This window comes from Humulus lupulus, chromosome 5 (genome assembly GCF_963169125.1).
Source record: "Humulus lupulus chromosome 5, drHumLupu1.1, whole genome shotgun sequence".
Taxonomy (NCBI): Eukaryota; Viridiplantae; Streptophyta; class Magnoliopsida; order Rosales; family Cannabaceae; genus Humulus; species Humulus lupulus.
The window spans coordinates 103,872,220-103,888,813 of NC_084797.1; the positions used below are offsets into that span (position 1 = coordinate 103,872,220).

The 16,594-nt window shown below is 36.7% G+C and overlaps 2 protein-coding genes across 2 annotated transcripts; both read right to left on the bottom strand.

Moving 5' to 3' along the window:
• Positions 1-12,438: 12,438 nt before the first annotated feature.
• On the bottom strand, positions 12,439-13,443 carry LOC133779344 (protein MOR1-like). The gene is made up of 5 exons (XM_062219316.1): positions 13,302-13,443; positions 13,162-13,199; positions 12,853-12,924; positions 12,650-12,757; positions 12,439-12,555 (listed from the first exon to the last, which is right to left on the bottom strand). The coding sequence occupies exons 1-5, from the start codon at positions 13,408-13,410 to the stop codon at positions 12,439-12,441; spliced, it is 444 nt and encodes a 147-aa protein (XP_062075300.1). The 5' UTR covers positions 13,411-13,443.
• On the bottom strand, positions 13,410-14,057 carry LOC133780528 (protein MOR1-like). The gene is made up of 2 exons (XM_062220213.1): positions 13,883-14,057; positions 13,410-13,587 (listed from the first exon to the last, which is right to left on the bottom strand). Exons 1-2 carry the CDS (start codon positions 14,033-14,035, stop codon positions 13,465-13,467), a joined length of 276 nt encoding a protein of 91 aa, XP_062076197.1. The 5' UTR covers positions 14,036-14,057; the 3' UTR covers positions 13,410-13,464.
• Positions 14,058-16,594: the final 2,537 nt, after the last annotated feature.

Here is a 16,594-nt window from a genome sequence, read left to right on the forward strand (position 1 = left end):
GATACTCCGAAACCTACCAAAATTAAAGAGAAATCGAAAGATATTGTTTCGGCTAGCGCTATGAGAAATGAGTTTGAGGAAAGACTTCGTCAACAAGAAGAATGACATCATCAACAAGAAGCGCGCCTAGAAGAACGTTTTCAGAAACAAGAGGAAATGTTGAAATCTTTCATGGCCCAACAGAGTGGTTCAGGATCCAATATTGGAGTCTCTTCAGTAGTTCCAACCCCACTGGGACCATCTTACTATGTGCCTGACCCACAAGCACCATCTTACTATGTGCCCGACCCTCCAGGGCCATCTTGCTATGTGCCCGAACCACCAGCACTATCTTTCTATCAGACTGAGGTAATTTCAATTTGATAGTTGAAAATGAATATGTATGTACATGCATACACACATATATACATAATGCTACTTATTATAATGTGCAGGTACCTAGTTGTCAGTTAGCCATTGGTTCGTTATCCAATATTGTTGCATCAGGCAAGCTCATTAACAAAGAGTCGGGTAACAACTACCAAGTGGTGATTACTGACGCTATTAAGCCGGTGACACCTCTTCCTTATTCAAAACCTGATCAGAATATGTACATAGTTATTCAGGCTATTGGGCATCCTATATCATGGCCTAAGGAATGGGTCATCGTATCTGATGATATACATGAACAGGTGATGTATCATGTTTATATAATCATATTTTTTATTATATATTTCAATTGGTTTGTAAATTTTCTAATTATTAATATTATTTTACAGACTTGTTCTAGAAGTAATAACATATCAGAACGACCAATTGCTCCTTCAACACAACGACCCCGAGAAAGAATACAACGTTTGAGTGATCCTCTGACACAAGACGCCAGACCCTTGGAACAGATATACAATATTATATCTCGTTGGAATGATGATGACTATGTCAATCCAGGCATAGATGAGGATGTATTCGGTCAGGATATTTCAAGTCTTTACATATGAAAAGAGGACATACTTTAATTTATTCGAATGGAAAAGATTGGACAAGGAGTTCTCGTTTGCTACATGAGGTATCTCACAAGTTTTTTAATTAACCTTTCTTATTTGATTTATTTTAACAACAAATTTCCTAAATTATATTTTTGACTACTACTCTTTTTTTAATAGGTTGTTATACAATTTTTTGCTAGAACAAGGGCGCCAAAATAAGTTTTTATTTGTCAATCCTAATGTTGTAGCCACTAAAGGAAGTTCATTTCAAGAGCGTGTTCAAGGTCTATTCAAGCGCTGTCCTCATTTAAGATCAAGTGAGCAACTTATGATTGTCCCCTGGAACCATGGGTAAGTTCCAAAATTTGTTACTGCCAGATACTTAGTCCTTATAACATTTGCGTTGGAGACTTATACCAAGTATTGTTTTTCTTGTGTAGTGATCATTGGATGTTGATTATATTGGCCCCATATGCATATTACGTTTGTTGTTGTGATCCGATGAACTCAGAACTGGAAAACCGTGAAGAAATTGTGGCAGTAATAGTCAATGCTTTTAACCTTTTTCTGTCCAGTCTACCAAAACTTCCCGAGATTCCAAATAATATAGAAATTGTGCAACCGAAATTAAGTAACTACGAGTTTAATTATTTTGAAAATATATACTTGAATTTTACTAATATTTATTATATTAATTTCTTGATATTTTATTTAAATATTAGTGTCCGTACCAACTAGACAATGTGCCATGTGGATATTATGTGATGAGAATGTTGAAGGATTACATTGAACATTCACGACCTGGACGTTACTAGAAGAAAGAGGTATGTATATAAATTTATACAAAATTAACAATTTATTTATTATTAAAGTATATATAATCAAATAATGATTAACTAATATATTTTACTTTGTATATTTTGTAGCTAAACACTACGCCATCTACACCAGCACAAATTAATGAAATGCGATAGCACTGGGCGAACCATATGCTACTGATAATTCAAAGTCATCGTCCCACATATTAGGTTTTTTTTTACTTTTACTTTTTCTTTCTTAGTATACATCTATCTAGCTAGTGTAATATTTGTTAATTTTGTATGTTTAACAACAAATATTACAATTTTGTATATTTAGCTAGCAAAAACATATTATATACACATTTCGGTTTTCTTAATGAAAATTCACAATTTAAATTTGCATATAAGATAGATTTTTTAATTAATATATTTAATTATATTAATTAATATAGTGAAAATAATTATTTAATTATTTAAAAAAAAATACAAAAGCCAATGATGACTCGTTATATGAGTCATTGAATGTCTACAAAGTCTCCCTTTGGGAGACGTCATAGGTACCTACAACGTCTCCCATGGGGAGACGTCATAAGGCCACTTTAGATGGGTCCTGCAACAACGTCTCCCCTAGGGGGAGACATTAAATGTCTACAATGTCTCCCCCATATAGCCATTAAATGCCTATTTTGTCTTAGTGACACAAGCAAATACCATATGCATAACCATCATTTAACACATAACAAAACTGCCAACATGCTAAACACAAACGGCCATGCCGTCCCAGGCGCTTTACCAGGCCCTGGGTTTGCGGGCTACACCGTGAGGATATCCCAGGTATACTTTACGGGTCTCACCCTATAAACTCACACTCCGCATGCTTAACGCTACTCCCGGCCCCTTGCCGTACTCGGCCTTGCCGTTCTCGAAGTTCGCCATTCCCAACCTCGCCGTTCTCGGGCTTCGCCGTTCCCGGGTCTTGCCATTCTTTTACATATATGCACACATAGCATAATTAAACAAATACTTAAACATGTATAAACATAATCAATTGGGCTACGCCCTGCAACATAATCATATAGGGTCATGTCCTGCAAGCTCTATGGGTATAATAGTTTTCTTACCAGTGTCCAGAGCTTTCCGAGCACCGATGTCCTGAGCACAGTCCCCTAGTCCAGTCTCGCTGAAAAGCTAGTCACAACACATCAACAACATCCATCCATCAAGTCCTAATCCATTAAATAATTTTGGGTCATAATTCTAGTCTCCGGAACCTTGAATTCGATCAATCCAGGTGATAAAATCCATCCTTAGCCTTAACTTTTGGATTCCCAAGCCTAAAACCTCCTTGGAGTCCAGAAAGACACTAAGTGTCATGGCCCCATGAACCCATGCCACGACCCACCTCAACCAGAAACCCCCAACACCAAAACAGGGCAGGCGCGCCGCTACCCAAGCTAGGGTGTGCCGCGGCCCGCCCCTCTTCTTGGCCTCCAACTTTTTCTAGAGGGACAGTACTCAGCAAGAACAATGTCGCGGTCGACCCTTCGAACCAAGAAAAATCCTCCATTTTTACCTCCAAAACCAAGCCAATTTACCCCAAAATCAACCTAACAATCCAATTCATTCATCACAGAAGTTCTACTACAGTCTCAGTTACAAAACCCAACAAGAATTAATCCTAAACCTCACCTAAAACTCAAGAATGATTCTTCACCTAGCTCACATTCATAATTTTGAATTACCAGCAGAAATTCATTATAATTCATCAAGTTATAAGCTTAAATTTGCTTAATTAAATCCTTGAGTTAATCGCCTAAGCTCCAAGCTTCAATCCCCCCAAGCTCCAACCTTGAGTTCTGAATTTCCTAGCTTAATCTCCTCAAAGTTCCACTTGGTAAGGTTGAGAGAAAACAAGAGAGAGAAAAGGGAATTTTGGGTCGGTTCACTAATTCTGATTGCTTCCAAGTTTTATCTCACTTGACTTAAGTCTCTAAGGTTATCTCAAAGGCTCGGGGTACCAAACACGTCCTTGAGGGAAAAATGATAAATTCCCCCAATATTCCCTCCTAAACGTTCTAACTTCAAATATATCTCCAAATATTTATTTTCATAACCCGATAACCCAATAAAACATCTAATGCCCGAAATACCCCTCGACTCGCCCCGAGTCAGGTATTCGACCCCGTTGTGACTTTCTAGCTAAACTACTCCCTAGGACTGTCTCAGATCATGCCTCACAAATATATCATAATAATAACATTGATGCCCTCAGCGGGCTAAAATTACAAACATGCCTCTAATAACCAGATGGGGCCCACATGCATATTTAATTCACCTAAACATGCATTTCTAATCACATACTCATAAAATCACATATTATAATAATAAATAACTTATTGCCCTCCAGACACACTAATCAAGGGCCTAAGCCTTATTAGCGAATTTGCGACGCTACAACTATAAAACTCATGAAATAACATAATTTCACATAATATTATTTATCAAAATAATACTTCACATAATTCTTCACTGGCTCCAACCAGCTGCTATCTGGTGTTCAAAACATGGGATGTTACAATACCTACAATTTATAAGAGTTTCGTCCCCGAAACTCAAAAAAGATGGGGATACCAATCTCGCATCTCGGCTTCTCTCACCCAAGTTGACTCTTCAATGTCGTGGCTATACCACTGCACCTTAACAAAAGGTATTGTTTTGTTCCTTAACATCTTGTCTTTCCAATCCAACATCGCGACCGGTTTTTCCTCATAGCTTAGATGAGGCTCTATGCTAAGTTCATCGTAACTTACCACATGAGTGGGGTCGTTCACGTACTTCCTTAAGGTTGAGACATGGAATAAGTCATGAACTCTAGAAAATGCAAGTGGTAGGGCTAGTCGGTAAGCCACCTTCCCAATGCGTTCTAGAACCTCAAATGGACCTATGTATCTAGAGCTCCACTTGCGCTTTTCCCCGAACCTCATAGCTCCTCTCAGCGGAGCTATCTTTAACAATACCTTTACCCCAACTACAAATTTTAATGGTCTCCAACGATGATCATCATATTTGCATTGTCAATCTATAGAGGTCTGCAACCTCTAACAGATTGATCTAATATCTTTCGTAGGTTGGTGTACCTCTTATGATCCCAAGAATTTCCTCTCACCAATCTCATGCCAGTGGATTAGAGATCGACACTTTGTTCTGTATATTGCCTTGTACGGAGCCATCTTGATCGATTCATGGTAACTGGTGTTGTAGGTGAACTAAATTAATTGGAGTTTTCCACTCCACGATCCTTGAAAATCCACCACGCAAGCTCTCAACATGTCATCCAAGGTTTCAATCGTTCTTTCGCTCTGGCCATCCGTCTATGGATGGAAGGCTGTACTAAACTTGAGTTTTGTTCCCAATCACATTTGCATTATTCTCCAAAATGATAAGGTAAATTGTCAATCACGATCGGTCACTATAAAGATGGAAACCCCATGTAATCACACTATCTCAGCAATGTACAAGTTTGCCAACTTATCTGCACCATCTGTTGTCTTAATGGGTAAGAAATGAGCGGATTTTGTCAATCTATCCACGATAACCCAGATTGCATCGTGCCCTTTCAGAGTGTGTGGTAACCCAGTAACAAAGTCCATGGTGGCCATTTCCCATCTCCCATTTCCACTCAGGGATCTCTAGCGACTACAATAACCCTGCGGTTCGCTGATGGTCCGCCTTGGTTTGTTGACACGTCAAACAGTGTGTCACGTACTCCGCGACATCTCTCTTCATTCCTACCCACCAAAACTATCTTTTGAGATTCTGATACATCTTTGTGGTTCTTGAGTGCATAGCATGTGGAGTATTATGAGCCTCATATAAAATTTGCTTCTTGATCTCCTCATCACCAGGCACGCATAACCTACCTTTGAAACCCAACACTCCATCCTCTGAGTGTGAAACCCCTGGTCACATGTCTTTCGCAATCTCATGCACCACACATTTGGATCCATGGATCTGCGAGCTATCCCCCTTGGATCGCTTCCATGATCGTGGGTTACACAGATAACTTTGCAAATCTTCCCACTAATATCTCCGAATCCAATTTGGATATATCTGTTTGTAGTTCTGGGGGTATTTCTTTCACCGAAATTACATAAGCCATTGGCTGCCGACTCAATGCGTCAGCTACTTTATTAGCCTTGCCTGGGTGGTATAATATATCGCAATCATAATCGTTGAACAATTCTAACCACCTCCTTTGTCTCATGTTTAACTCTTTCTGGGTGAAGAAATAGTTCAGGCTCTTGTGATCTGTGTACATGTCGCAAAGAATCCCATAGAGATAGTGTTTCTAGATCTTCAATGCGAACACTACCACTGCTAACTCTAAGTCATAAGTTGGATAGTTTTTCTTGAAATTTTTCAGCTATTGGGAGGCATATGCGATCACTTTCTTGTGTTTAATTAATACGGCTCCAAGTCCCTGACCTAATGAATCACTGTAAATGGCATAACCCTCTGTTCCTTTTGGGATAGTGATCACTGAAGCAATTGTTAATCTTGTTTTCAACTCTTGAAAACTCTTTTCACACTTGTTTGTCCACTAAGACTTGATGTTCTTTCACATCATTGCGGTCATAGGCGTAGCTATTTTGGAGAAACCCTCCACGAAAAACCTGTAAAACCCTGCCAGATCGAAGAAACTATGGACCTCTTGTGCATTCTTTGGGACATTCCATTGTTTCACCTCCTCGATTTTGGCCAGATCGACTGCGATCCCATCTCCTGACACCACATGTCCTAGAAAACTCACTTGAATCAACTAGAATTCTCACTTGGCGAACTTAGCATAGAACTTTTTCTCACACAATCGCTATAAGATTAGTTCCAGGTGTTGAGCATGTTCTCCCTGGTTTTGTGAGTATACGAATATATAATCTATAAACACAATCACAAATTCTTCTAGATACTTACCCATTACCCTATGCATAAGATCCACGAATTCCGCGGGCACATTGGTGAGTCCAAAAGACATCACCATGAAATCATAGTGGGCATACCGAGTTCAGAATGCGGTCTTGGGAATATCTGATTCCTTGACCTTCAACTGGTGGTATCCAGATCTCAAGTTGATCTTTGAGAATATCGATGCTCTCTGCAGTTGATCGAATAGATCATCACTTTGTTGAGTTCACGGTAGTCTATACACATTGTCATGGAGCCGTCTTTCTTTTTCACGAATAGTACCGGGGCTCCCCAAGGAGAATGATTTGGTTGAATAAATCCTTTATCCAGGTAGTCTGGTAATTATGCTTGTAGTTCTTTGAGCTCTGCTGGTGCCATCTGGTACGGTGCCTTTTAAATAGGTGCGGTTCCTGGAATTAACTCGATCTAAAACTCGACTTCCCAATCTGGGGTAGCCCTGGAAGATCCTCAGGAAACACTTCCAAAAATTTGGACATCACTACAACCTCGGTTGGTGGTAGCTTAGACTCTCTATCCTTATCTATTATGTTCACGAGGTAGCTGATACATCCATCGTCTAGTAATTTCCTAGCCTTCATCGTGGAGATTATAGCGAAATTCTTCTCGTGGCTGTGCCTTGGAACACGAACGATTCTTCAGCTAATGGGTTAAAACTTACCTTTCTTCATTTGCAATTCACCACCACCCCATATTTGGTTAGCCAATCGATAACAAAAATAACATCGTACTCATGCCAATCTAAAACTAGCTAATCCACGATTAACACCCAACCTTCTACAAAGACTGGTACGACTCTAACCCAAGACCGTACTATTATATCCTCCCCCGATGTTAAGGATACACAACATACATTTGCCATAGGCTCAGGCTTCCTATCTATCTTATCAACATAAGATGCAATAATAAAAGAATGGGATGAACCAGTGTCCATCAAGGCGTATGCTGAGCTATTAGCCACAGGAAGCTGAGCTGACACCATGTCGTAAGTCTCGACTCCCTTATCACCCTAGGTGAGTGCATAGACTCGTGGTGCAGTTCCTACTCGCTTTGGTTGGTCGTTTCCTCCCTTTTTACTATGACTCGGGCATTGACTAGATACATGAGCCAACTTTCAACAAGTGAAGCAGTTGTTGTTGTTGCACTCGCCTGGGTGGCGCCAATTACATTTGTTGCACTGCAGCCAATAGTTGTTTTCTCTCCTTGGTTTTTTGTTGAAGTTAAAACTTCGACTTGGTGGCTCCATCCTTTGTTTATTATTTCCACCATTAGGAAGCTGAGAGTTTCCTGGAGTATTGGTCTTCCTCATACTTCGATTGCCTCTAGATCCAAATCTCCCAGAAGATCCACTCTAGTTGTTAGAGTATGTTCATTGATCATTTGAAAGATATAACCGTTCTTCAGCTCTGTAGGGCTCCTTCTTTGTTTGTACTAACCAGGATTCTTGGCGGATTTCTCACTCTAAAGCTTCATCATAAGTGTCCGGGTTGGACTTTCCGGTGTCCGTGAACTGAGTTATCTCTCTTTTCAACCCCCTCATGAATTTGCATACCAGGTTGGCTACAATGTGTACCAAATCTGGAGCAAATCATGAGAGTTGGTCAAACTTGCGCATTTACTCCTATACGCTAGATGACCCTTACCGCCTAGTTGTAGTACTTGGCATTGAACAGGATCATGAATTCTGCCCATTCCATCTGTCCAACGTCACGCCCCATCCAAGCAATATCCCACCAGATGCGAGTGTCCTTCCTCGACATATACACCGCACAAATTTCCTTTTCCCTTTCGGTAGCTGGCACAAAGTAAAATATTTTCTCCACCACGCTGACCCATTCTTCTGCCATAAAGGGATCCGAAGTTTCTTCTAACACAGGTGGATTTTCACTGCTAAACCGTTTCGAGATCGATTTCGGTTGTCCTGTTCTAGATGCATGAGTTGGTGGGTTTGCTCTCACTAGTGAGTCTTCTTACACCGGGAATTCCTATTGTTCAGGAATGTCTTCACGAGGTGCTAAGGGTGTAGGGTTCTGTGGCTCTTCTGGGAATCTCCACATCAATCTTTCGAACATCTGAGCGTTTACCGCATTCTCTTCCTACACAGTCCATCTCAGATCCTCTATCTGAGTTGCCAGATTTGGTGCCCAATGAATCTACTTTCTCTAGTATAAGTATAGTTGTAATATCACAAAGATATCTTTCAAGTATAGCTGTAACAAATGACTCTGTACATGAATATTAATGCTTTCTTTAGTTTCTTCTTCTTTAGACTATAAGTATCTAACTTTAAAATGTTTCTATATCTTGGTTCCCATAGGTATCATGTCCAGCTAGTAGAGAGAAATGTTTGCTCTTCTAATGAGTTAGCCATTTACTTAAAGATTATCTAAGTTAATTCTGTTTGATCATCCAGAAATAGTCTTGTACATTTTTGTGACAGTAGAGTATAAATGTTTTTTTGTTTTATTCAACCTTTTTCAGTTTGTTTAATAAGAAAGGACAATAGTTATTATTACAGCTTCTGGATAGTTAAAAGCCTCACCTTCTCTAGTACTAGTCAAGCACAAAATAATGACAGAGTAAAGAAATTTTTGAACTTTTCTATCGTAAAGTTTACAGTATATGAAGTAGTTACCCATTGGAATAAAATTAGTGCAAGTAAAATATATCAGAGAGAGCATAGTTACCAATGTCTCTTTTATTCCACAGCTAAACTCTCAACATAAATTTAAAAGAATAAATGACAAACACGAGATCACTTCACATGAGTATATGTAGAAAGCATAAGCTTAGATATGTAGAAGTACTTAACACATTTGGCCATATTATATATATGTAGTGTAGATTCATCATAACCCAAAATTATCTACCAGTGCTGATAGATAATTATCCAAAAGAGAAAAAGCAACTTTTAAGCTATTGTTTGCAAAGTGTCAATAAGAACAACACAAGGATTCACCATTTGTATCGGCTAAATCCAAAGAATAATAAAGAAAACTAGAGAACATATATAGAACAATAAAAGATTCAAAAGAGTACAAGCAATACATCAAGTTTCACACATTATCTATTATCTCTCCAAAGCTTATCGCAATAAAACAATAAACAAAGTTTAAATCTGCAAAAGAGCCATAAAACTAGTTTCTTATATACATATATAGACAGCAAGCATATTAAAATAATAGTCAGCAACATAAAAATTACAATAGCAAGCATATAAAGATATATCAAACATTTTAAACTAGTTTCAGCAGGCAAAACAAGCCAATGCAAAATTTGGCACAAATTATTTAATAGATTTAAATAACAGTAGAAAAAACTAAAAAACAGCACAGATAACTATAGAGCCTATCATTTAACCATATGTATTATGCAAAAGAACAAGAAAAAATCTAACTTGTAAGATGACACATTTAACAACATTAGCAAGTCACCCATAATAAAAAATTTATAATAGAATAAAACATAAAGAACAATTGAACGAATTGCAATTTTTATTATGAGACAACAGCTTCAACACAAGATTTCCTTCAAACCATTGCATGGAGCCTTATAAAGACTAAGCAAAAGGAAAAGAGACAGAGAAAAAAAAGGGGGATAAGTCTTCAAAAAATAAGATAGTAACTTAACATACAAATAAGAGCAAAAATAAGACACTTGAAACATATTTATTAAGTACAGTACAAATAAGAGCAAAAATGAAGGAAGCTATTCTAAAATACTGAGGAAAATTACCTGTTGTTTGAGCCATTCATTGTAAAGTTGTTGCCAACCAAGTTACTGCCAAAAAAAAGACCATCTTGTTACCATCTAAAGATGGAAACGGTTATGATGAAAAATCATGGACCTGTTTGAAACTACTACTATTTTCATTATTGGGCTAATGAAACTACAATCCTCAACATTAAACACAAGAACATAGACAAATACATTTTACTAAGCTATACACAGATTGAATTTAGTTCAACAATTCAACTCGTTCACTTGTTCAGAACAATTCACATTAAATAAGATTTTACAATTCTCCTGATTCAAGTAATGAATTTTTAAAAAGGAAAATACAGTAAGATCAACTATACAGCTTACAAATAAAAAATCAGTACATAAGTTATATTGTAGACATCATTAGTTACTAATCATGGATTAAGTTCAGTTCGACATTACATATGATTTTTCAAGAGTATAGGAGTGAGGAAGAGAGCAAACAAACTTCTCTACAGAAATGATTTAAATGTAAGACTTACTCTTTCAAAAATAAATCCAGGACCTACAGCTTCACAAAAAATAGTAAGGCACTTCATGGCATGAGGATGAGTCTTAATGTGAGCGACACGCTCACTTATACCTGTCAATTCAGGAATAATGACAAGCAAAAATACGGAACTATCTAATCAACCACCAAACAACTAAGAAGCCAAATACCCGTGCAAAAGAGATCACACAGTTTTAAGCAAACAAATCCTAGCTCCAAACTTATGATCAACCAAAACCATGGAACACTTACCCAGAAGGCAAAGCACTACACACTTCTTAGGAAATTTGGTTGATGAAGAGGCTATGAAAGTAACAACTTCAATAACCTGCTGCTGAACCTGCACTATTCAAACTCCATGCCTTAAATAACTATCTTCACAGCCAAAAATATCCACAAAGGTAAAAAAGACAGATATCTGCAGCAATGAAACCTTTAAATACCTGGACATTTTTCTCACTCCAACCAGGGACAACACACAGTAAACGAATCAATAACTCAACCCAGTGGTCTAGGTCTGATAAACCTTCCACTTATTTAAATGAAGATATTGCTGCAAAAAAAAGTCATTTTAAGTAAATAGAAACTAAAGCATCCAAAAAGATATATCAATTCCACTCCCATAAGGCTTTTATCTAAGAAATATATTACACTGTTCTACCAATTCTTTAATGTAAAATATCTGGAAAAGTTCAGTACCATCAAAAGTAATATTTTTGTATACCAACCACATCAATTCTAATTCGATTTCACAGTAATTAGCTGATCAGAACTCAACTGGTAATTGAATTACTACTTGCTTCCATGGTGTCTTGGTGTACATGAGGTTCTACGAAAAGGAGGCCAACTAAGTTTTGTGTCCTAAATGATGTGTTTTAGGCAAAAAGGCCAAAGTTAGTAGATCACTTGTTTCTACATTATAATTTTTCTATATTGTTGTTGTTTAAGTTATAAAGAGAGTTTAAAATAGCAGTGAGCTAAGCCACAACATTGCTCCGATCTCTTGGGATATGTTGTTCTGGGTGACAAGAGGTTAAAGATGTATATTGTTGTAACAGTGGATATCTACTGAGCTATATGGCTGGAACACGGTAGAAGAATCTTTGCAGATGTTGAGGAAGGTTTATAGATATTTTGCATTGCCATTCAGTTATATGATGCATAAGAGTTCAATGATATTTCGTTTTAAGACTTGGTATTGTAGTGGACTTTTATTTTACATTTGTAATGTTATTGTATGCACACTAATATCACACTCCCCTTGTATTATTTCGTCAAAAATTCAAGTATAGTTTCTTTTCAAAAAATAAATAATATATAGTGAAATGGATAGACATTAAAGGTAGAAGCCATGCCTAGTGTGATTGCATAACCAATAGGAAACAATCACAATTAAATAAATAAAAAATCACCTAATTTTTTATTAAACAAATCAGTATCATTATAACAAACATTCAAGCCGTTCCTTCCACACAGCACTCTTCAATTGGGAAATAGTATCTGCTTGTACAAGAGAACCCAATTTTCTTTCAATCTCTTCAAGACCCATTTCAGATGGCTGCAAATATTCAGAAAAATAGTGAGACAAAAAGATGTAGAATTTGAAGTAAAAATTAGACAACTCACATATCAATAAGTGTGTACCATTCTACCTTAACATCTTCGGGTGTTTCAGCAGATTTAGAGGATTTTGTCTGTGCAGGTGCATCACTCTTCTTACTCACACCCCCTTTAGCAGAAGCCCCTTTTTTGTTGGTAGGCTGATAGAAAATATCGTCAATCACAAGATATCAAGATCAAAATAACTTCAACAACCTATGAACAAAAATAATTAACAGTACTGTCAAGAACTCACAGCTGCTTGAACAGGCCTCTTCCCACTAAGCATGCTTGCTGCTGACTTTCTAACAAATGAAGCATCTGATGCCTGCATACATTAAAGACGTAAATAATTATCCTTTCTCGTTGGAGGTCTCAAGGATCATTCTTAACAAACAAAAAAATTCACACCAGTAGGTGGCAAAATCATGTTTATTGACCAAATAACTTTGTAATCCAGAAGAATATTAACTAAAAGCGTGTAACATAGCAACATTGCATGCAACCTCTCAACATAGCATTGTTCTTTAACTTCCATAAATCCATTATATAAGAAATAACTCACCTCATGAGAGGATGCGGTTGCACCAGAAGCTTGGACTGCTGCTCACACAACAATAAGTATGCACACAAGGTTATAAAAACTCACAAGAATGTTGAACAAATTAGTGATATAAGAACTGATGCTATAAAGATATTACAAACCTGAGCTTGTATTGGTGGATGTGCCACCTTCAGAACCTGAAATCATTTCAGAAAGCTTCTTTCTTCTAACATCATCAAGTTTCTCAAGTGACCGCTCCAAGGGTCTCATACCAACCAACTAAATAAAATGGGCAAAGAAGAAATAAATTCATACCATCAATAATCAAAATTCAAAATTAAGCAGCAAAAGCACAAAATTGATAAATAAATAAAATGATACCTTAGCTATCACTGCCAAAGTTGAAAAGGCTGCATCCCTCACATCTGGAGTCCCATCATTGAGGCACTGTGAAAAAGTAAGAAACGATAATATAGATAAGAGAGTCCATGAAACACCATGAACAGGATAATCCATGGTCAAAAATAGGTTGCGCCATTGTTTTTTTATTTCCCTTTGTCTTCTAGATTACAAATTAGAAAGTAAGAGCACCAAACCATGAATTAGTGCTCTAAACTCATCAAAACCAGTACTGCAAATGTCTTCTAAAATAAATGGGAATAAGCAATGTTTAACACATTTTATTCAACTGATTGTTAAAAAATATGAAATATATTACAACTAAAAACATAAATGCACTTACCTCCATAAGGATAGGCACATAGTCCTTGTGCACCTTTAAAATAACAGCCTTGTTACTTGTTTCAATACAAAATGTTACCCAGTTAAGAGTTGATGACCGTACAAGAGGAACTTTATTTTTTACAGCTATCTTAATATCTGCAATAGACAACATCCATTACAGTTTGAGCAAAATCAAAATTACCACCTATCAAAGCGGTTACAAACACTCAAATGCAAAGAATTTATGTCATCTAATCTCTAATAAAAAAAACTTAAACCAAAAACATAGTAAGGAATCCTATGACAATAGTATATTCTGAATTAAAGAACTACAGCGTAGGATAAAGATATACTTGCCTTCCACAATGTCAGCTAGACTTAAGCACCCAGCTGTATGCATTGCCTGAAGACTTTGATTTAGTGCCTCAGTAGAGGCAGGTTTTTTGTCTTTCAATTTTTCCTTTATAAAAAAAAAATAAGAGAGAGAGAGAGATAAATCAAAGGAGTTAGATAAATGCAATAAACCAATACCTCTTCTTCAATCTTTATTAAATTATTTCTAAGAAAAATCTGAGATAAACCAGATCAAAATATATATTAAAAGTAAAATTGAATAAAAAAAATCACTTTATATACAAATCAAAGCTATGATCAACATCATTTGAACTTCTAAAAAAGAATCTACTCGTATGACTAAGTGCACTTTTATTAATAAGAAAAATGAATGTACAAGTCAAAATCCAAAAAAAAATACCACCATGCTCAGTTGTAAGTAACTGGCAAAAAGTAAATGAACACTTGAATAGCTTGGTTACATTCAAACAGTCTGTTTGCATTTTAAGTTGATATAATTTTATTTTTTTAGCTAGCAAAAAATGAACATACCAGCAAAACTGGCAATAGGAAGCGTGAACTTGCAGAGAAATTAGTTCTTAAACCCCGAGCAAGATTGCCAATAGCTTGAATTGCCTCGACTTCTACAGCGATATTAACATCTGTTATGAGCTGTACAAAAAAAGAATTAAATGATTTTTATTCATCAACTCAAAAAGCAAGTATAAACTTATAACAGAAGTAAGAATATAAAGCACAAAGTTAAAACTTAATGGAGCAGATTGAACACTTAACTATGCAATATTAAAAAGATCCTTGGCAATAGATAGAGGTATAAACGATGCAAACGAATTACCCAAACATAAAAAGACAATGTACCTTTTTTAGTGTCCGACAAATTTCTGAGAAATCACCGGGTGCTATTCTTTTTGTTGAAGCAAGCTTGGTTAGCTCTGCAACAGCCTCTTTCCGTTCTGACCACTTGGTTTCTTTCTGTGACATAAGGCACAAGATGTTAATAGCAGTACAGGAACATCAAAACCAAATATTCCTAAATTAAATCACTATAACCAAAAAAAAAAACTGAACTAGTTTGACGGAGAGAAGAAAGAAGACTGACCACTCCATCCCAAAATCCAGACTTCTCCAAAGGAGAAAATATATCAACAGGATCAACAAGCTCATACTCATCTATTTCTTGAGGAGCTGACAATTAAAATATGTTAAACTATGCATAAACAGGAGAGCTAAATAACCAACATCTCTGCAGTAAAAAAACTAATAAAATATAACACTAAAGTGTCAAACTCCTACAATGGTAATCACTTGTTACCCGCTGATAGAACACCTACTTGTCGTCATTTAATATCAACCAAGAAAAAGAATAATCTAATAGACTATGTGTATAACACACCATCAGATGTAGATTCCTCAGATGGGCCAGCACCCACAACTTCAGATACAACCTCCTTTTCTGGCTCCTTGTCTTGCTCAGACCTGAAGATATCAATACCAACTAGGTTAAGAAAAATAAAAACAGCAAGCAGATCAAACAGCTAATGAAAAAATGAATTTTCACCTTATTTTGCGACATGGCCTAGCTGCCCCTGTTACATTCACCAGCTCGGCTTCCAATTCTTTTTTCTTCAAAAAATAAAAAATAATAAATAAGTCATTACTTCCAAGGATCAGGGAACAACAAAAAATTCCATCCGCAAAGCCGTACATGTAAGAAGTTATCATACCATTGTATCCCTCATTTTCTCAAATAATATTGATTTTACAGGGTCCTTTCCAATCCATCGACAAAGCTCAAGAGTAAGTCCTTTAGAAGATGCATGAACATTTTGATCTTGATGGTCAAATAGCTCAGGCAACATCTTTAATATCCTCTTTGGAGGCACAACTTTTGCTCCAAACTCACTATCAAACCAAACATGCATATTAGATAAAGAAGTACAAGAAACATTTCCCACAAAATTAAACTCAATACAAACCTTAAGGCTTGAAACATGACATTAATTGCGGGTACAACAGCTTTAGCAACTTTGGCTTTTATCGCCTTCTCCATTGCATCCTGCAACAAACACACCATACTAAATATCCCAGAAAATCATAGCAGAAAAAAGATGAAGTTTCAAAGTGCACACTATAAGTTAAAAAAAAACATATTCAACCATACAATACACTAGCATTACTGTATGAATGAAAAAGAAAAGACAGAAAATATAAGAAACGACATACTAAGAAAGGCTCTACAGCCTCCAATTCAATCCAAAGCATAAAGATGGCCTGGGCCTTCTCCACCGTCTTAGGCCTACCGGTGAGACATTTCGCCACAATCGCGTCACATACTTCTTTGCCATACCTATACAAAACAAAGCATAATGGCTTGGCC